Here is a 22,137-nt window from a genome sequence, read left to right as displayed (position 1 = left end):
TAACTAAATGGACCTGCAATTGTAATTAATTACTATATTTTGGAAGAATTTTTAAATGGTGTTTCTCTAGTGAGCTATTTGTTGAGTCACTAGAAAATATATTTATTGGCTTTGAAGTGTGGCCTGAATTTGAATTTTGGCTATAACGCTCAAGGGCTTCCCTTGTTGCTCAGCTGGTAAAGAATCAGGTCTGCAATGCGGGAGACCTGGGTTTGATCCCTGGGTGCAGAAGATCCCCTGGAGAAGGGAAAGGCTATCCACTCCAATATTCTGGCCTAGAGAATTCCATGGACTGTATAGTCCATAGGGTTGTGAACAGTCAGACACAACTGAGTGACTTTCACTTTCCAACACTCACTCAGTGTAACCATGGGCAAGCTGCTTTGGTAATTAGATGGAACCTCAGTGTGGTTTTTTTTTTTTTTTTAATCTGCAGAAAGGGGATAATGATATCTGTCTTGCAGAACTATTTTAATTTGAATTTAATCAGAAAATTGATTAGATTTAATTAGAAAATGAATCTATATATGATATCTGTAATAATGCTTAAAATAGTAGGTAATAAATGACAATTCTTTGTAATATTCATTTGTATAGAGTCTCTCTTACCACTTACATCTTACCACTTACAAGTTGTCATTAGTTCTGATAAAATGACATCTGAATTGTCTTTCAACTCTTTTTCTGTTTTTCTTTATGCCACTGTTTAGGAACCCTGTGTTTTACTCATAAAAATCAAGACCATTTCTTTTTTTTTTTTCTTTATATAACTAACCTTTAACTGAGTGCCTGGCAGATAGTAGAAACTCAATAAGTACTCATTGAATCAGTGAATGAATGGTTAGTGGTTGAGGTAAACTTGTAGGTGGCATCTTACTTTATCTATAAAATTTTCACAGTACTTCCAAGTTGTCTTTCAAAAACATTCTGGATAATTAATGTTTTCCAGTTGAAAACTTTTTATAGCTCTCTAATACATGTTGGAGGTCAAGTGCATGAATATGGAAGGCTATGTACAATCTGCTAAGTTGCTACAGTTTTAGTTACATCCATATCCAGTTCCACCTTTCATTTTCTCCTGCAATCTGTGTTCTAACCATGATAAAGCACTATTTCCCACTCCCAAATTCTCTTTCCCTTTGTGTACCTTTTTCTTTGTTCATCCTGTCTGTTCATCTGAGTAAAGAGAGGCAGTGGTGTGGAATGGTAGATAACCTTGTTTTGGAGTCAGTTCCCACCTCTGCCTTAACTATATGACCTTGGGCAAGCTTTTTGATCTCTGTTGCCATTTTCCTAATGCACCAAAAATGGAGATAATAATAGTGACCACCATGCAGGGTTGTTGTGAGGATTAAATGAATTAATCTCTGCAGTTCAGTTCAGTGCAGTTCAGTTCATTTCAGTTCAGTTCAGTCGCTCAGTCATGTCCGACTCTTTGCGACCCCGTGAATCACAGCACACCAGGCCTCCCTGTCCATCACCAACTCCTGGAGTTCACTCAGACTCAAGTCCATTGAGTCGGTGATGCCATCCAGCCATCTCATCCTCTGTCATCCCCTTGTCCTCCTGCCCCCAATCCCTCCCAGCATCAGAGTCTTTTCCAATGAGTCAACTCTTCACATGAGGTGGCCAAAGTACTGGAGTTTCAGCTTTAGCATCATTCCTTCCAAAGAAATCCCGGGGTTGATCTCCTTCAGAATGGACTAGTTGGATCTCCTTGCAGTCCAAGGGACTCTCAAGAGTCTTCTCCAACACCACAGTTCAAAAGCATCAGTTCTTCGGCACTCAGCCCTCTTCACAGTCCAACTCTCACATCCATACATGACCACAGGAAAAACTGTAGCCTTGACTAGACGGACCTTAGTCAGCAAAGTAATGTCTCTGCTTTTCAATATGCTGTCTAGGTTGGTCATAGCTTTTCTTCCAAAGAGTAAGCGTCTTTTAATTTCATGGCTGCAGTCACCATCTGCAGTGATTTTGGAGCCCCCCAAAATAAAGTCTGACACTGTTTCCACGGTTTCCTCATCTATTTCCCATGAAGTGATGGGACCGGATGCTATGATCTTCGTTTTCTGAATGTTGAGCTTTAAGCCAACTTTTTCACTCTCCTCTTTTACTTTCATCAAGAGGCTTTTGAGTTCCTCTTCACTTTCTGCCATAAGGGTGGTGTCATCTGCATATCTGAGGTTATTGATATTTCTCCCAGCAATCTTGATTCCAGCTTGTGTTTCTTCCAGTCCAGCATTTCTCATGATGTACTCTGCATATAAGTTAAATAAGCAGGGTAACAATATACAGCCTTGACGTACTCCTTTTCCTATTTGGAACCAGTCTGTTGTTCCTCGTCCAGTTCTAACTGTTGCTTCCTGGCCTGCATACAGATTTCTCAAGAGGAAGGTCAGGTGGTCTGGTATTCCCATCTCTCTCAGAATTTTCCACAGTTTGTTGTGATTCACACAGTCAAAGGCTTTGGCATAGTCAATAAAGCAGAAATAGATGGTTTTTTGGAACTCTCTTGCTTTTCTAATGATCCAGCAGATGTTGGCAATTTGATCTCTGGTTCCTCTGCCTTTTCTAAAACCAGCTTGAACATCAGGAATTTCATGGTTCACATATTGCTGAAGCCTGGGTTGGAGAATTTTGAGCATTACTTTACTAGCATGTGAGATGAGTGCAATTGTGCAGTAGTTTGAGCATTCTTTGGCATTGCCTTTCTTTGGGATTGGAATGAAAACTGACCTTTTCCAGTCCTGTGGCCACTGCTGAGTTTTCCGGATTTGCTGGCATATTGAATGCAGCACTTTCACAGTGTTATGTAAAATGCTTAAGACAGTAGCTGGCATGCAGTGTGTATCTAATTTCAGCTGTTGTTAATAATAATTGCCTAAAATTACATAACATATTATTTTTACATTGCTTATAGCACCAGAGATGACTAGAACTGTAGGCTTTTCCGTTTATCTGAAAGGAAGTTATTTACCACCTGAATTGGAAGGAAATGCTGTTGTTTCTTATTCCAGACCAACAGGTAAACATATAGTTCACAAATTTATAAGCCTAATAATCACTTCTTTTAAATTATTGGAGTTGTGGGTTAAATGTGTAAGTGTTTAAGATGGTAAGACACATTGTAAATATTATTAAAAGAAAAATATTATTACATAGTGTTCAATTAAAAATATCCATCGAAGTTAGTTTCATGTGTTATGAATTATTAGTGATGTCTATTCAGCTGATTTCTATATGTAATGTTTGATTCTATCTTTTCAATTAATAGTGAATATGATACTTTTTATTCTTACTAGAAAAGTGTTATCTAGTCAGACTTCATGTATTTGAGCTAAACAGAAAAGCCTAGTCTGAATTAGTAAAAATCACCATATAGGTTACTGTAATATTAAGGCAGTCTTTAGAGTTTCAGACACTGCTTTAGTGATTAAATAAAATTCTTTAGTATCTTACATGTTAAAATACTTAAGAACAGGTTCTGTATTATTTCAAGAAACTAATGGATCAAAAAGTTCTCTTTAGACCAGTAGAGATCCAGTTATTATAAATTTCAAATTGGATTCAATTTTATAGTTTCTTTGTGTGTTTTTGTATAGTGAATTTTTCATAGTAAGAGTTTGACAATTAGTTGATTGATAAATAATAATTAGTCACTGCTTTTTTTAAAAAAAAGTTTAAATGTAGTATAACTGATAGTATATTTCAGCAACGTTGCATTTGTGTTTTTAAGCATTTCTGTATAGTTGTCTTTGTTTAAAAAGCCTTAAAGGTGCCATATTCATATTTTTTCTATTGATATCCACTTTGGTTGTGTAGCAATATTTTTATGTAATTGTCACCCTTCCTACTGTGCTAATGAGGCACCTTGGCGATGTTTTTAAAATTGTAGTTCTTATTTTGTCTCAGTGAATTTTCTGGTTTATGCATTGACAACTCTATACTTGGAGGTGTTTTTTTTATAACTTTAGTACATGTTTTCAAAGTCTGTTTCTTTGTAAATAATTTTATTTTAAATTATAAAAAATCATTTTTAGCCAAAAATGACCACTTTAACCTTTTACCTATATTTTCAAAATATGAGGTAGTGTAAATATTTTACGTTTAAGCACCTTTGAGAAAGCTCGCTTCAGAAAGAAATACAAGACTTCCACAAGGGATCAAGAAATGATGGACATTATATTTCTGAAAAAAACATTGAAATGCTCAGTGAGTTGTGAAATAAAAAATAGGACATGTTGGCTAAAATCTCTAGGTAATTTATCATTAATTGGACATCTCAATAATCATAGGCATTATTATACTTTTTATCTTCGTTACTCCTTGAAAATATAGTTGTAGAGATTGTTGATGCGTTAATTCAACTAATTATTTCATTTATCTTTAAGGAAAAGTAGCTGAAAATAAATTTAAAATAAATAAATGGAATACCTAGCAAGTAGACAAAAGCTTAAAACTACGCTATAAAGTTATTAAATCATTTGGTGAGCTTATGGTTGTACATACCATTTTTAGCTATTATGCTTTTGTAAAGATGGAATTTGAAAGATTATAAATTATTACGAAAACAAAGAGCATAGACAGTAATTGTTTGAAAGCTAATTAGAAATTAAAGTAAAAACAAGTCTATAAAAGTGAAAAGCTGAAAAAAAAGACTGTTCCATAATAATATCTACTAATTAAAGTTATAATAAAGCAAGGCTAACTGAAAATGTTAATTATATGTATTTGCCTTTAGCTCATTTTCTTCCTCCCAGATTCATGTAATGCTCTTGATGTCATTTACATATTGAATCTGGTTTGTTTTTGGATAGATCATATATCTTTACCTCTTTTTGACGCATTTATACTAGAATAACACCCTTTCATGGACTTGTGAATATGGAAGAGCAAATATATTATTAGATTTCAGTTATCATATTATATTCTTCAGCTGTGAATTGGCTTATATTTATTGGAAGGCCATTTATGTCATCTGTATGAATCTTTAAAGTTTTAATTTATATTTTAAGCAGATGAGCATTAAATTTGTGCTGTAATTTTATGGCATAATTTGTTGTATTCTTTCTCCCCTATCCCTTTTTGCATTGCCTCTGATGGATAGAGCGAAATCCTGATGGTAAGTGAAAAGATAATTTAGAATAAAATGAATTTCAGAAGTGAAATTTGGTTAGTAATTGAATTATGGTACTATCCCTTGAATGAATCTTTTTATGGATTGCTGTTTTGACTCTAGCAACCTCTTTAGGGTGATTCAGTGCCTTGATTTGGCTACGGAGAAGAAAATAGATGTTTCCATAATAGATACTTGTCATTCATTATTAGTTGTTTCAGAGTCATGAGAAACAATGAAACTTCATGACATTTTTGAACAAAACCAAAGCTGTCATTGACTACTTGTGTCTGTAAGTTACTCGTGATTTGCCTGTATGCTCTGTTATCTTAGTTTACTTAAAAAGAGTAAGGAAAACAGTTCTGAATTCTAAATTGTCTGATTCTGTATACCCCAAAAGATTCACCTCTTTCTCTGATCAGAATGCCGTGTGTACTCATTCTGTGGGCCAATTTCTTGTTTTGTTGAGAATTTGTGAGGAAATATTATCAAGAATCTGACCCCTTGAACTTGCCTGGGTCAGTGTTGTCACTTCTTGTCTTCTCCAAATCCTTTGTTTACTACTTTGCTATAATACTTATCATAATATGAATTTCATTGTTTGTTCGTTAGGTCTCCCTAGTAGATTTTTGAGCTCTTTTCTTTGAGAGCGGGGTTCAAGTCCCTGAATTGTACAGTATTCTGATTATATGGGAGGCACTCTAAAAGTATCTTCTACTTTGATTATTTTTCTTTCTAGACACAGACTTAATGGGATGGTATGTCTTAGTTTATTAGCCATTTTAGATTAATATTAGATAATATTAATTGGTAATATTAGATAAATAAAATACTTAATGGCTTTAATTACTCATATAGTTGTGGTACCAATAACCTGAATTGCATAGTGTCTGGAAGGTGAATATGTATTTATATGAGAAATATTTTAATACAAATAAGCTTTTAGCTTACCTAAAGTATACTTAAAGCATACTTGTCAAATTAGAATTTGGGTTATTAAAAATATTAATAATATTTATATTTTACTTTGCAAGAGTGCATGTAACTGATAAGATTTTGCAATAACTTTTAGAAAATTCTGTATTATTATTTAAATTATTTGTTTTGAGTTTTAAAAAAATCTGTAAAGGTTATTATTGAAAGTGATTTATTCCCTTTTACTATAAATTCAGATCAAACTATGAGAAAAAAATCACAATATATGGAAATTTTAGTATTTTAATGCAAAGCTAAAGCCAGTTTGAATAATCTCTTATGCTATATTTAAAAATTTTAATTAAGCTTCAGGAGTAGAGTTGAAATATTCAGCTTCGCCTAGTATGCAAAAAAAATAATATGTTGACAACTTAGATCTTACTTACACACAAAGCTTCACATTTCAAAGACTGTTCCATTTTATTGACCTGATCTGTTCAGACTGTATTGCAGATAAGCAGTCCCGCTTTTACATGTGGAAAAAGAGAAGCAAATGAGGTTTTATGTTGTCCCATAAGAGTTAGTCTCCATTATTTCTGCATTAGCGTTACATGACATGGGCAGTGTAAAACATGACTGCAGATGGAGCACAGTACGTAGCCAGACATAACAGGAAGGGATCAAGGAAGTTCTGGCTACCAGACTTTGCTACTGCTTTCGGGCCCCTTGTTTTCAACACGAAATGACTCTAGCAGGTCCCTGGAAAGAGTTCTAAAGGCATTATATAGATGTGTAATATATAGTTATTCTACTCTGGTATATAAGTTCTTTTTCCTTTCTTTTAGAGCACATTTTGGCTTCCCTCTTGACAGTGATACTGGTCTCTTGGGTGTGCCAGGGGTAATTAGAATTCTCTTTCTGGAAAAACTGTTCTGTCAGGAGTGATTTTTATGTGAATTTTGTCTCTAAGTGTTAAATAATTTTGTGATTAATTGCACCATAGTACTTGTGACTGTCCATTTCCTCTAGTAAGCTAGCAGGGGAAGTGTTTGAAGGAGAGGTGATTATATTTGTTAAAAAACTGTAGAACAAAGTCAGTCTGATGAGTGAGTAGGCCAATATTGGCGTATTACAAATGACCAAATTTTCTTCTCTCTCAGCATTATACTCAGAGAGTTGAATAAGCCAAATAGCCTGTTTTGCCAACAAAATATTGCTGATGGTAGACAATTAGGGCAAGTTAGGCTCTTTCAACTAAGCTGAAAGCTACCCTACTAGCAACTTTGGAAAGTCTTCAAATACATATAATTTTTTTCTTTCCTTATTATAGATGCACATATGCATACCCTCACACATATCTCTACACATCTCCAGCTTCAGGTTCTTAGGTACAATTATAGCCTGAAGAGTAACTGGTAGACAAATTTACATTTCAAGTTTCTTAAGAAAATGTAAACCTCAATAGAAATGTGCCTCTGATAAACCCCATGTTTAAATACTAGACATTATATTTTGAAATGTTTAGGTTTTAATTTGATGGGAAGTATTCTAAAATACTGGTTTTGTAATTTTTATTTTTAAAGATTTGGTTTCCTTAAACTCATTTCTAAAGGATTTCATATTCTTTTTTTTCTTCCCTAATGGTAGAACTTCTCAAGCTGCCATCATTTAAAAAATAGCCATAATCATTTTATTAAGTATGTGTCATCATTTTTCAAAGTAATGTTTTCCAAATGTCCTATGAAACAGGTTTACAATTCTTGGAGAGAAAAGAAGTTCTGGAGAGGTTCTACAAATCTTAGCAACTGCTGACCATTGCCCTAGTGTGTGATATTGTCATTAACTGACTTAACTGAACTGTGAATTGAGTTATAATGTATTACCCTTTTTGGGTTTATTAGTGCTTGCAATCCATTTGTTTCAATTTCTGAAAACATGTATATACCACTAGTTTCTTTAGCTCTGGGTTCTTGGAGATTTAAGGCAATAATCTTCAAATATATATAAGTAATGTAAAGCTAGCGTTGATCATGATTAATTTTGTTTTACCACAAATTCAATCAGTACCTGGTCCAAGTGAAGCTGAGCCACAGTTTTAGCAGTATAATTTTAAAAGAGTGTTTACAGCTAAATTTTATTTGAACAATTAGCTCAGACTTGGTTGAAAGTACATAGATGATAGCTTCTCTTTGTGCATGTACAGAATTGTCAGAAAATGAAGTGCTTTTTTCCCCATTACTCTGTTCATTTAAAATGAAGGAAATGGCAATAGGCTTCAGTTTCCTGGTTCTTACCAGATTGCATCTATTAATTGAGGCTGTAATTTATATATTGTAGAGGAAGCATATTAGCAGGTATATTTTCATAATTTGGGGATGTATGGAATATATGAAGTTGGAAAGAATAATACTTTGTGATATTTTTTTATGGTGATATTGATAGCTGTGGTTTGAGCAGTAGCTTAGATCATGTTACCATAATATTTTGAGTCAAAACATTTCATCACTGTTAAGTACAAATACACATGCCTCTAAAACCTCACAAAATGTCAGGAAATAATACCCTGGGACTTTTCTGAAGAGACACCAGTTATAATTTGCATCTAGGATTCCAGGAGAAGTGAATTTAACATCTGTTGGTTATGAGAAAAAATGAGCTATGTAAAATTTGATGGATAATAGATTATATTGAAGAGAATGACAAATATGCTCCACATGCTCTGAAAAAGTATTTAATTGACCTCATATATCAATATGTTTGCTATTTTTGATGATATCTCACTATCCTTGTGAATAAGTAGTACTGAAAAGCATACTCCCAGCTTGGTTGTAGAATAAACCACACAACTCCAATTGGCATTAACAGAATATATTGCTAATTCTAGGAATCCTACTTTGGGATCATGTCTCCAAAATTTCCTTCTTCTGCTTTCCTATTTTTAAGCTGCTCTCTGACTCCACTGTAAAAGGAATTAAAGTGTGGATCCATTAGATAGAGTAGAACATTTTAAGTCTTCCCTTTCTCTACAGCAGTTTACCAAGATACAGTTTTCTGTATATTATTTTTTATCCTATCCAGTCAAAAATAGAATCCTAGATTAAAAGGAGAGAAAACTAAATTTGTAGAATTGCTTTACCTGATTTATTAGTAGAGAGCCTACTTTGCTTTGGTTTCAGTTTCATTTTTTATAAAAATATTAAAAGGAATAGCTTTTAAAAACTTTAAATTCTGATATAAAAATCTTCATTGTTATTTATTCATGAAATTGCCTATTTCAATATGCTTCTATACTTTCTGAAAAAATTTGAGAATTGAGTGACTGTGTAAACCTTTCAGAATAGTTTAAAAGTGATTTGTAAAGTTAAATGAATTGGGAAAAATTAATTTGTATGAAAGTAATATTCTTAATGTTGATATGTAAAATGACATGAAGTTTATTAGAACTTCAGTAGGAAACATTCTGCTTTCATGCTCATAATTTATTGCAAATTGTTAATTGTACTTTGAATATTCAGTAAATAAAAAAGCTAAAGATTAAAAGATTGGGGAGTTAGAGAAATGATTAGATATGGTCATACAGAGTATTCCTGATATAAACTTCATATTCTTTGCTCATTTTAGCTGATAGTCTTGGATTAGGACCAGAGCTTTGAAGGTCTTAAAGACAGTTTAGTAATTGAATATAACTGCATATAATGTTTTATATAACTTTCAACTGTGAATTTAAAAAAAATGATATTATTATTAAAGGCAGAGCTTACTCTTATGCTCCTTTTTAAGATTTTATTTTTGTCTTGTACCTTTGGATAATAATGTAAATACATAAATTATGATAATGCTTTCCAGTTATTTCAGTTGTGCTAGATGAAATGGTCAGGTAGCAAACATTTAAACTAAGATATGTTACTACCATGTACTACAATTAGTGAAGTAATACAGTTTTTTTCTTATTTGTCAAATTTATGAGTATATATTTCTCTCTTTTTAATTTCAGGCATTCCTCGAGTTAGCCAATGTAAGTTTAGACTTCCCTTGAAATTAGTCTGCTTACCAGGCCAGCCTTCAAAAACTGCAAGCCACAAACTAACTATTGATACCAACAAATCTCCAGTCAGTCTTCTCAGTCTCTTTCCAGGTAGGACTTTTGAAGTAACATGCCTGTAACATCAGAAATGTTAAGAATTTAGAATGGAATCCTTCATCAACAGGTAATGATAGGGTAATTATCAGATAATTGTTAAGTCAGAATATAAAAATACCTCAAGGGTTTTTTCCTCTTGTTTGCCTGTTCAAAGGCGAATGGCTTATATCAACAAGGTAATAAAGTATACCTTTTAAGTTTGATTAGAATTATTATAATCATTATTTTGCTTCAGAATACAGAAATGAAAACATCAAATGTTTCTTTTTAGACCGTGGGATCTTCTGGCTTGGAATGTAAATATTTATTATTCATCTTTACTGTAGGTTTTTGAATATATCCTTTTTCTGAGCATATAAATATTTATTATTCATCTTCATTGTAGGTTTTTGGAGATGTACCTTTTAAAAGTATATTCTTATGCCTCTGAAAAGTAATCTCTTAAGTAGATGTTTGTGATTCCGCTATCATTAGCAGTTGAAAGGGACAGTGTTCATTCTCTGCCTCTGATGTTTTAGAAGGGGTTTCATGTATAAAGCTTGAATATCACAGTGAACACTTGGGGTAATTTGTGAAGGTGTGACTTTCTCCAGGTGTTGGTTTTTCTTTTTGGAGTAAGTTAGGAAAGAGAGAAGCACTGATTGGATCAAACATCTTTAGTTGCCAGGGTTTCTAATGTGTCATATCTATTAACTTTCTTAGTGATGAGGTGGAATTAAAAAAATATCTGGGAATTAAATCAACCCTTTTAAATCCATCATTAAAATTCAGCACTGTTGACTGTAAGATGCATCTTCACTCTTGCATTAGTGGATAGGATTTAGAATACAAAGTATTTCCCACAAGGTTTAGAAATTTATGGTAAGTCAACTTTTGTGTTATTAACTACTTAAAGTGATTAACATTTACTTTTCATTAATTTGAAGTCTTTTTTAAAAGCCTTATTTATATATAACTCTGTGAAAAATCTCCAAGATGCTCTTTATTCCACTTAACCTATTCTTCAGTTCAAATGAATTTGAGTGAATGAGCATATGTGTGTGTGCTTGTGTGTCTGTAGTTAGCAAGTAGTTTTGTGCCTTTTGGTTTCTTATTCCCTTCCCTTCTCTCTCTTCTAGTCAATTTTCTTGTAACAAATTTGGATTGTAAAAAGGACAGAGTCACTGCTTTTGTAGCATCTTATACAAACATACTAGTTTGTCTCCTATCCTGGCGATATAAATTGTATATGCTGCATGCTAAATTTATTAATATCTTTGAAAAATGTTTAAGACTGGCTTCTGAGTGGTTGATCTTTACTGCAGATGGCTGAAACCAATAGAGATTAAATAAGAATGCGTGCTTTTGACCAGAGAAGGAATCTCTGTAAGCTCTGGTTGGATAGAAGTACTAAGGAAAGCTTAGATAGCTCATTCATTTCTGTTCTGATTCTGGACTTAGTTGTTTTGATGTATCTTAGGTTCATCAACATATATTTGCATCTTATTCATTTTAACAATGGGACTCAATGACAAATTTTAAAAAATTTCCCCTAAGATTCAGTTTATGAATACAGCATGTTCTCTTTTGAATTTCCAGATTTGTATTTATATTAAACATACTGGAATCCTGTAATTATTTAACATACATACTCTTGCTACTTTTTTACTTTACATAATATATTCATTTTTGCTATATGTGACTTTCATATGTTGATATTAAAGTTGCTATTGCAAATTTGTTTTTTATTGGAAATAAATGAATGCTCTTCATAGAGAAGAAATAAAACAACTTTTAGTCTTTCTATTTGTTTATTTCAATTACTTTTTTGTATATTTAAAATAGCTTTAATTTTTCAGCAATGGATAACCAAGAAGAAAAACACAAAAGTTACTGATAATTCTACCACCCAGCAGTATCTACTTATATTTCATTACATTTCCCTACTCCTTTAAAAAATATTTTCTCTAAGCATTTCATCCCGCCAAAGAATATTACTTTGCATATTGTAATAAAACACCTTTCTATGTAATTAGATTTTTGTTTTATGATTTTTAATAGTTACATGCTATTCTATCATAAATCTATACTATAAAATCATTTGCCCAGAATTATAGTGTTCTACATTTATGTTGTTTTCAGTTTATTAATACTGTAAATATATTATTATATCAGTGATTCTCTTAATTTATTATTATTTCTTTGATGAATATCTAAAAGCAGAATTACAGAGTCCAACAAAGGGTAATATTTTTAAAGCTTTTGAAACATAATGTGAAATTGACTTTCTGAAGGGTCATACTAGTTAACTGTATCAACAATGTTTGAATGGAGGTGTCTGGTGCCCCAAATCCTGGCTAGTAGAGAATATTCTAATTATAAAAACTTTAATATGCTTAATGGCTATACAGAAAATATTTACATACATGCATATATATAAATAATTGTCTGGGTGATTTTGGCTAAATGTGATTTAAGCAAGATAATATAAATTTCTTGATCTCGATTAAAGAGAAGTCCAGAAGTGGGTATGAAAGCTGGTATGATGGTTTGTGAATATTATCAAAGACCCAGCTTTTTTTCTGTTTGCAGCGTACATTCTCTAGTATGTTGGCTTCTTCCATGGCAATAAGATAGCTGCTTTGGATTTGTTGTTGTTCAGTCGCTAAGTCATGTCCAATTCTTTGCAACTTCATGGACTGCAGCAAGTCAGGCTTCCCTGTCCTTCACTATCTCCTGGAGTTTTTCAAATTCATGTCCATTGAGTTAGTGATGCTATCTAACTATATCAACCTCTGCTGCTCTTGCCTTCAATCTTTCCCAGCATCAGGGTCTTTTCCAATGAGTTGGCTCTTCAGATCAGGTGGGCAAAGTGTTGGAGCTTAGCTTCAGCATCGGACTTTCCAATGAATATTCAAGGTTGATTTCCTTTAGGATTGACTGGTTTGATCTCTTTGCTGTCCAGGGGACTCTCAAGAGTCCTCTCTAGCACCACAATTCAAAAGCATCAATTCTTTGACACTCAACCTTCTTATGGTCCATCTTTCAAAATGGCAGCTCACTCCAGTACTCTTGCCTAGAAAATCCCATGGACAGAAGAGCGTGGTAGGCTACAGTCCATGGGGCTGCAAAGAGTCAGACCCGACTGAGCGGCTTCACTTTCACTCACATCCATACATGCCTACTGGAAAAACCATACCTTTGACTGTACCAACCTTTGTTGGCAAAGTGATGTCTTTCCTTTTTAATATGCTGTCTAAGTTTGTTTTATCTTTCCTTCCAAGGAGCAAGCATCTTTTAATTTCATGGCTGCAGTAACTGTCCACAGTGATTTTGGAGCCCAAGAAAATAAAATCTGTCACTGCTTCCACTTTTTCCCCTTTTATCTGCCACAAAGTGATGGGACTGGATGCCGTTATCTTAGTTTTTTGAATGCTGAGTTTTAAGTCAGCTTTTTCATTCTCTTTTCACTCTCATCAAGAGGCTCTGTTTTCCCTCCTCACTTTCTGCCATTAGAGTGCTTTAGCTTAAGTCATCTAACTACAAGGCAGGAAGTAGAGGAAAGAGATAACTATGGCAATAACATAATTTTATCAGAAAGGCATGTTTCCATAAAGTTCATAGGAGATTTCTACCTATGGCTCAGTAGCCATAGTATTGTCACATGGCCTCTTCTACAGTAAAGGGGGCTGAGAACTAATGTAGATGGGCTAAGAAAAAGGAGGTTGGGAATAGATGTTAAATTAGCTGACATTCAGTGTACATCATGATACCAGAAATTTTACAGAAAAATTTTACTTAAATGTTATAACAAATAGCATGCTATTATAGCAGTCTTTTATGGTACTCAAATACATGGCTATCTTTGTGAATAAATTTGTATTTTAATATTAATGTAATATTCTATTGTTTCCCTGGTGGTTCAGATGGTAAAGAATCTGCCTGCAATGCAGGTGACCTGGGTTCAATCCCTGGGTTGGGAAGATCCCCTGGAGAAGGACAGGGCAAACTACTCCAGTATTCTTGCCTGGAGAATTCCACGGACATAGGAGCCTGGTGGGCTACGTCTATAGGGTCACAAAGAGTCAGAAATGACTGAGCATCTTTCACTTTCTGTTGCTTGGAGGTACCGTGTACATAGCTTTTTTGTACTTCTCTGTTTTTCTTTGGAGGAATTCCTTGAGGATAAATGGCTGAGTTTAAGGATATGCACATTTGAAAACTGTATTCAAATACCAAAGTTATTTCCAGAATAATTATATGAAGTTACACACTCAACATTGGGGTTTGTACCGAGTAGCAGCTGGATTTAAATCTTTTAAAATTTTTGACATGGTTATGTGAAAAGTGGCATCTCTTTTAAAAATTTGCATTTCTAAATTATTTGTTAGCATAGAAATTTTGTAATTTTTATTAATTACTTGTGCTTTTTTTTTAACATATAAAGTTTTTGTTTTTAGGTCATAAAATTTAAAGTTTCATTTCATTTATTTCTTTAGTTTCAAATTTTCATGTTGTGCTTAGAATGATCTCTATTTTAACATTATAAAATACTTACTTATCTTTCTTCTGGTACATTTTAATACCTTCTTTAATTCTCAAACAGTTTCAGTGTATTTTTTAAAATAAAAAAAAACTTTATTAGAGTATAACTTATTTACATGTACACATGTATAAAGTGTACAATTTGCTAAGTCTTGATGTTTATGTATACCTTTGAAACCATCCCTACTATCATGATGCTGAAAGTATCCATCACCCCAAAGAGTTTCTTTGTTCTGCTTTGTTATCCTTTCCCCTCCATCCCCAGGCAACACTTGTTTTCTTCCTGTCACTATAGATAAGTTTGTATTTTCTAAAATTTTGTAAAATGGAACTATTCAGTAGGTACTTTTTTTTGGTCTCCCTTATGGACTTCCCTGGTGGCTCAGATGGTAAAGCGTCTATCTACAATGTGGGAGACCCGGGTTTGATCCCTGGGTTGGGAAGATCCCTTGGAGAAGGAAATGGCAATCCACTCCAGTACTATTGCCTGGAAAATCCCATGGACAGAGGAGCCTGGTAGGCTACAGTCCATGGGGTTGCAAAGAGTCGGACACGACTGAGGGACTTCACGTTCACGTTATCAGATTATGTGATTTGCAAATATTTCCTCCCAGTCTGTGGTGTATATTTTCTTTCTTTTAACAATGTCTTTGGAAGAGCAGAAATTCTTAATTTTGCTAAAGCCCAACCTATCAGTTTTTTTTTCTTTTATGAATCATGATTTTAATGTTACATCTAAAAAATTTTTGCCTAACTCAAGGTTACAAATTTTTTCTCATGTTTTTTCTACAAGTTTTCTAGTTTCATGTCTTGCATTTAGGGATCTTATTTATTTTGAGTTGATATGTGTGTATGGTGTGAGATAGGGATAAAATTCATGTTTTTGCATGTAAATATCTAATGTGCCAGTACTATTTTTGAAAAGCCTATCCTCTTGCACTGAATAGTCTTTGAAAAGTTGTTGAGAATCCTGACTATACATCATTAGACTATATAAATAATTGGAATCTATATATATATATATTTCTGCTCAGTTTGTTCCATTTATCTATCTTTGTCCATCATTATTTCTATATACCAAATAGTGTCTTGGGGCTTCCTAGGTGGCACTATGCAGGAGATGTAAGAGACTGGGCCTAGTTTAATCCCTGGGTCAGGAAAATCCCCTGGAAGAGGGCAGGGTGACCCACTCCAATATTCTTGCTTGGAGAATCTCATGGATGGAGGATCCTGGTAGGCTACAGTCCATAGGGCCACAAAAAGTTGGACATGACTGAAGCAACTTAGTGCAAAATACAAAATAGTGTCTTAATTACTATTTATAAGTCTAGAAATCAGGTAATGTAATTTATCCAACTTAATTTTTTTTCCAAGTTGTCTTTGAAACTTTGATCAGTTACATTTTCACATGAATCTTAGAATCAGCTTATCAATTAAAAAAATGCCTCTTGGGATTTTGCTTAGAGTTGGAATTGCCTTAATTTTATAGATCAATTTGGAGAGAAACAACATCTGAACAATGTTGAACGTGGTAAAATTTGCTCCACTTATCCTAGTTTCTTAAGATGAAAATAGAGACCTTCATTTATTTAGGGCTTATTTTATATTTCTCAGTAAGGGTTTTTGTTTTCAATGTACCTATCTTACAAATCTTAAGCAGATTTATCCTTAAGTATTTAATATATTTTTATGCATTTGCAAATTGTATTTTATTTCAGTTTCAAATTGTTCCTTCCTAGTACATAGAAATACAGTTGGTTTTTGTATATTGATCTTGTATCATGCTACATTGTTAAACCATTTATTGGTTCTACTACCTTTTTTTTTTTAAAGATTTAATCAGATTTTCTCTGTAGAGGATCATGTCATCTGCAAGTGAAAACACTTTTATTCTTGCTTTCCAATCTGGAGATTCAGTTTACTTTTTGCTTGCTTTTTTTTTTAACCTGGGCTAGAACCTTTGGGATGATGTTGAATAGATATTGTGAGAGCAAACATTTGGTCTTTAAGCATTAAATATGTTTTATTAATAGCTGTAAATATTTTGTAGATGTCCTTTACCAGCTTGAGAAAGTTCTTTTTTATACCAGGGTTGCTGTGAGTTTCATTAGGAATAGATATTTAAGTTTTTCAATGCTTTTTTCATATCATTTGAAATATTTTATGTCATTTTTTTCTTTAGTCTGTTAATAGGTGGATTACATTGATTAATTTTTGAATATTAGCCCAACTGTGCATTCTTGAGATAAGTCACTATGATCATGATGTAGTTTCCTTTCAACAGGCTGTTGGATTAATTTGCTAAACTTTAGTTTATAATTTTTACATTTATATTTATAAAGGATATTGATATATAATTTTGCTTCCTTATGAGTTATTAATGTGGAGTTAATGGAATGAATTGGGAAATATTTACCTCTCTACAATTTTTTTTGAAGAGTGTGCTGAATTGGTATTATTTATTGCTTAAATATTTGGAAGAATTCACCAGGGAAGTTTTCCAGACCTAGAGTTTTGTGTATGGGAAAGCTTTTAAATTACAAATTCAATTTCTTCAAAAGATATAGGACTGTTCATGTTTTTCATTTTTTATTGAGTGTACTTTGCTGGTTTCTATCTTTCAAAAATATGTGCATTTCATCTGAGTTGTTGAATTTATTGGCATACATTTGTTGATAACATTTTCTTATCCTTTTAACATTTGTAGAATCTGGAGTGAAGACAACTCACTCATTACTGATACTGGTAATTTGTGTTTTTCCTCTTTTTTTTTTTTTCTCCTGATCTGTTGACTAGAGGTGTATCGATTTTATCTCTTTCTGAAAAACCAGCTTTTGGTTTCATTTATTTCATCTTTTTATTTTTTGTTTTCTGTTCTTTTTAATTTCTCTGATTTTCTTCTGCTTACTTTGGGTTTAATTTTCTTTGTTCTAGTTCTTTAAGGTGAAAGCAGAGACCATTCTTTTTAATGTAGTTGGTTAATGCTATAAAATTTTTTCTAACTATTGCTTTAGCTGCATCCTACAATTATTAAATAATATATTTTTAATTTTCATTCTATATCAAATACTTTTAAATTTCTCCTTTTGTTTCTTTTTTTGACCCTAGTGTTATTTAGAACTATGGTCTATAGTTTTGAAACTTTTGGGGATTTTCTGTAGAACTTTTGTTATTCATTTGGAATTCAATTTCACTGTGGTAGGAGAACATACTTTGTATGACTTGAATTCTTTTAAATTCATTGAGACTTATTTAGCACCCCCAAACTAGGACAGTTTTTGTGACTGTTCTACGAGCATTTGAAAATAATGGTTTTCTGCTACTGTAGGGTGGAATCTTATGAAATGTCAGTTAAGACATGTTTTCTGATAGTGTTTTTAATCTTCTATATCCTTACTGATTTTCGATTTACACGTGTCAATTATTGAGAGTAGAGTATTGAAGTCTTCAATTAACAATTTGTTTCTTTCTCTCCCTCTCTTTTTTTTTTTGCATATCTGAAATTTTTGCTTCATGTATTTTAAAGTTCTGTTTTAGACATATAAAAGTTTAGGATTGTAATGTTGTCTTTATTATTATGAAATAGCCTCTATCTTTGTTAATATTCTTTGCTCTAAAATCTACTTTTATAATGTGAATATAGCTATTCCAACTTTCTTTTGTCTAGGGTTACAATGATATATATATATTCCCTCTTTCACCTTTAAGTTGTTTACATCTTTTATGTTTAAAGTGGACTTCTTATAGGTAGCATATAATTGAGTCTTGGCTTTTTAAATGCAATCCAGTATTATCTGTCTTTTAATTGGGGTGTTTAGACCATTTATTTTTAATGTGATTATTGAGATCATTGGTTTTAAATAGATTAGTATTCTGTCGCATACTCAAAGAGGACTCTGCAGATTTCTGAAGTTCTTTCATTGTAGTGCTATCCTCTCTCTGTCTTAAGAACTTCTGCCACTTTGGCCTTTCCAGATTCCCAACTCTTATCACCTCCACTCAGAAAGAACGCTGGGTTGCTCTTGGGCTCCCCTTCCATGTGATGTGGCCTGGAAATTTTCTCTAGGTGGTCAACTGGGGCAAACATAGGACTCATTTTGTTTCTTGTTTGTCAGAGATGACTGTTGTTCATTTGCTAATTTCTAATGTCTTGAAAAATGGTTTGGTTATTATTATTTGGTTATACCCATTTTTTAATTGTTTGTGATGGGAGGGTAAATTTGGCTCCAGTTTTCCAGGACTGATCATTTTGGCTAGAGTACTTCATAAATGGTGGTATATGCTTTCAGCAGTGGGTAAATAATATATTTGTCTCTTTTTTTGTGTGATTGTAATAGCTACTGATAGTCAATACTCAGATCCATTCATTCATTAGAAATTGAAAAATGATGGCTTTCAGGCTTTCTTCAATTTTTTAGCTGGTATATTTATGTACAAAAAATGTTTCCCTTATTTACCATTGATTATGTGGTACAGTTCAATAGGGTCATTAGGGTAAGTGCTTGATTCCTTGCCTTTGTTAGTGATTTTTAAAATGCTCAGTTGATTCTCTAGAATTCTTCAATAGTGAGCATTTGGCTTTTCTCTTTTGTTTTTATTGTAAATATGAACACATGCTTTTAAGTATATTTGATATGTTTTACTCCATTGCAATTATTATCTTTTTCGATACTCAAATATTTTCATCTCTGGCCAGTGGTAGTCTCTTTAAGATGGCTCTTATGTCCTTTTCATATAGCTCTCTAGTCACTGATATTTTTTTTCTGGTGTGATAGATATTCTAGGTTCATCTTGTGCATTTCCTGCCTCAGACCTAGAATGAACTAGTAGAAGAAAGGAAATTAAATGATTTTAGCATGTTCTTGTGAGGCAGAAATTTTAGCAATTGGAAGCAACTGTGGAAGTTAGTTAATATAGTCCACACATAGACTTCAGACTAGACTAGTGCCATAAAAAGTACTCATCATCAACTAAGCTTCCTATTGTAAATATTAAATGTTTGCCTTGTGGTTTTGTAAGGTGATGTTTTTTCTTTTCTTTGTAGGCTTTGCCAAGCAGTCAGAAGATGATCAGGTGAATGTAATGGGTTTTCGCTTCTTAGGAGGGTCCCAAGTTACACTTCTTGCTTCTAAAACCTCTCGTAAGTAAAGCCATGATATTATTGCTTTTGAAAACTTCTATTAAGAACACTACATTACAGATCATTGCCACATCAAGGATTTCTATAATGGTGATGTTAGATATTGAAAACTAAGAGCCATTATATTAGTCATGAAGATAGGGTCCTGTTTTATTAGCGATACATAACTTTGGTTTTGGGGATGAGGAGGGTTTGAGAGAAGAATTTAAAGAACTGAAAAATCATGTTGATGTGTGGCAGAACCAATACAATATTGTAAAGTAATTAGCCTCCAATTAAAATAAATAAATTTAAATTAAAAAATAAAAAAACATTAAAAAATAACTGAAAAATGTTTTTGAGATAGGTATATGGTAAACTAGATTTTAGGAGTTACTAGAAATTGGAGTTAATTTTTTTGTGTGTACATATTCTTCTAGCCTCCTTTTGGATATTGGCAAAGATGAAAGTGAATAACTTTTGTTGAGATTAATCTCAATAGAATGAAAAGTGGTAATTGTATAGTCAAGTTTGAATTTCAGATAAATATTTGCTTTATTGTTTGCTTCCTATGAGAATAACTGTTGAAACTACTCAATGTACAACTGATTTCTGGTGTATGTAGATAATGAAGCTACTAAGCTCACTGGGTTTTATACCCTTTCTTGGAAATAAATTCTTAAGAGAGGAAGTTTTGAACAAATTTTAGGTACACTAAAGATATCAGGAGAAATGAATACATATATATTATATATATTCATTCATTCATATATATATAAAGTCTGGCTGAGTACACTCCAGTTTTTAAAATTTCTGCCATTTGTACAATGACTTTTCACTTTCTACTTTATGCATTTGCAGTTTTAATTTTATTTTTTTATAATTAGAAAATATAGTAAAATGAGGATATACTCTTTTTGAAAAATAAAGATGCTAACAGCAGGAACATATAGACATTCTTATGTTAGAAACTATAATGATGTCTCTGTCATAGCACCTTCTGGAATGTGTAGGTTGGTGACTAGTGAAATAGACTTGGAAACAACTAAAAATTAAAGAATAAGACACAAAAATCAAAGACAATTCGGAGAAGAATGAGAGAATTCTGTACTTTTCATGGTCTTTTTGTGATTGGTCATGATTGTCGTCTTTACATTGGCATCAATTTGTTTTGATTAGTTTTAATCTTCAGTTAGATAATGGAATTATTTTCTAACATTTCTTTTGGTTAAACTGTTCTCTTTGGTTAAATTAAAAAAGCTGTTGCAAACATTTCTTTGGGAAATTGTGCACATCTGTTTGATTCCAGTTGATGATGCTGTATGATGAATCTACAATTGAGACTATTTTAAAAAGCTGTATGATGAATCTACAATTGAGACTATTTTAAAAAGGCATATTCTTTGTGCAAATGGGAATATTTATATCCTAATGCATTATATTTATTCCTTTTCAGATGAAATGACTCTTAGAACATTGTTTTTGCTTATAATTACTTTATCATTACCTAAATTTCACCAAATGTCCATGTCTATAATTGATTTATTGATATTTTCTTAATATATGACTGTGAAGTGAAGTGAAGTGAAGTGAAGTGAGCTTGCTCAGTCGTGTCCGACTCTTTGCGACCCCATGAACTGTAGCCCACCAGGCTCTTCCATCCATGGGATTCTCCAGGCAAGGATACTGGAGTGGGTTGCCATTTCCTTCTCCAGAGGAACTTCCCGACCCAGGGATCGAAACCAGGTCTCCCACATTGCAGGCAGGTGCTTTACCCTCCAAGCCACCGGGGAAGCCCTGACTATGAATGCCTTGACAAAGCCACAGTACATAATGGAATTGGACAGGGCTATTTAAATAAAGAATCAAATGAACTGTAAACTGAGACCTGAAGAGTAGCCATTACAATTCTCTGATGGTGTTTTTACTTCAGTGATGCCCAGAATTCTACCTAGTGAAAGTCCCTGGGAGATGAAAGGCAAAAGATATGAAGAAAGTACTATTTTCTGGGCTTGAGGCAGATGTTGGTGCTCCCTACTGCTCTGTAAGAGTGTTCATCCCCAAAGAAGGAATGAAGTAATTTATATCCAATATGTGTTTGACATTTTTCTTTTTTATGAAAGGCATGTGGTCTTTCATCTCAAAATCTGGATGGATAGGAAAACCCAACAAATGGAGAGAACTTAGTATTTTTTCTCTAACAATCAGCCAGATGCTATGTGTATCATATATAGTTGTCATCAGATCTTGGATAGTACTTCATGTGCATTTTAAAACCTGCTTGATACTCAGCTGATCTTGGAGTGTGCCATGGGGTAA

The 22,137-nt window shown here is 32.9% G+C and overlaps 1 protein-coding gene across 6 annotated transcripts in view; it reads left to right on the top strand.

Annotated features, from left to right (window-relative positions):
- Positions 1-22,137, top strand: part of BBS9 (Bardet-Biedl syndrome 9) — a 465,907-nt gene that overhangs the window by 211,576 nt on the left and 232,194 nt on the right. For 4 of the 6 annotated variants that reach the window (XR_006059773.2, XM_004007907.4, XM_042249202.1 and 1 more), the window contains exons 14-17: positions 2,924-3,028; positions 5,111-5,125; positions 10,029-10,169; positions 19,744-19,839. Coding sequence is in view for 5 of the 6 variants with exons in the window: in XM_004007907.4 (XP_004007956.1) it covers positions 2,924-3,028; positions 5,111-5,125; positions 10,029-10,169; positions 19,744-19,839 (357 nt within the window). In the remaining variant the exon portion in view is untranslated. The remainder of the gene's footprint in view (positions 1-2,923; positions 3,029-5,110; positions 5,126-10,028; positions 10,170-19,743; positions 19,840-22,137) is intronic. The other 2 variants (XM_060414770.1, XM_060414771.1) reach the window with 1 other exon arrangement.

The sequence above is a fragment of the Ovis aries genome, chromosome 4, assembly GCF_016772045.2.
Source record: "Ovis aries strain OAR_USU_Benz2616 breed Rambouillet chromosome 4, ARS-UI_Ramb_v3.0, whole genome shotgun sequence".
NCBI lineage: Eukaryota > Metazoa > Chordata > Mammalia > Artiodactyla > Bovidae > Ovis > Ovis aries.
This window is presented reverse-complemented; position numbering and strand designations above follow the sequence as displayed.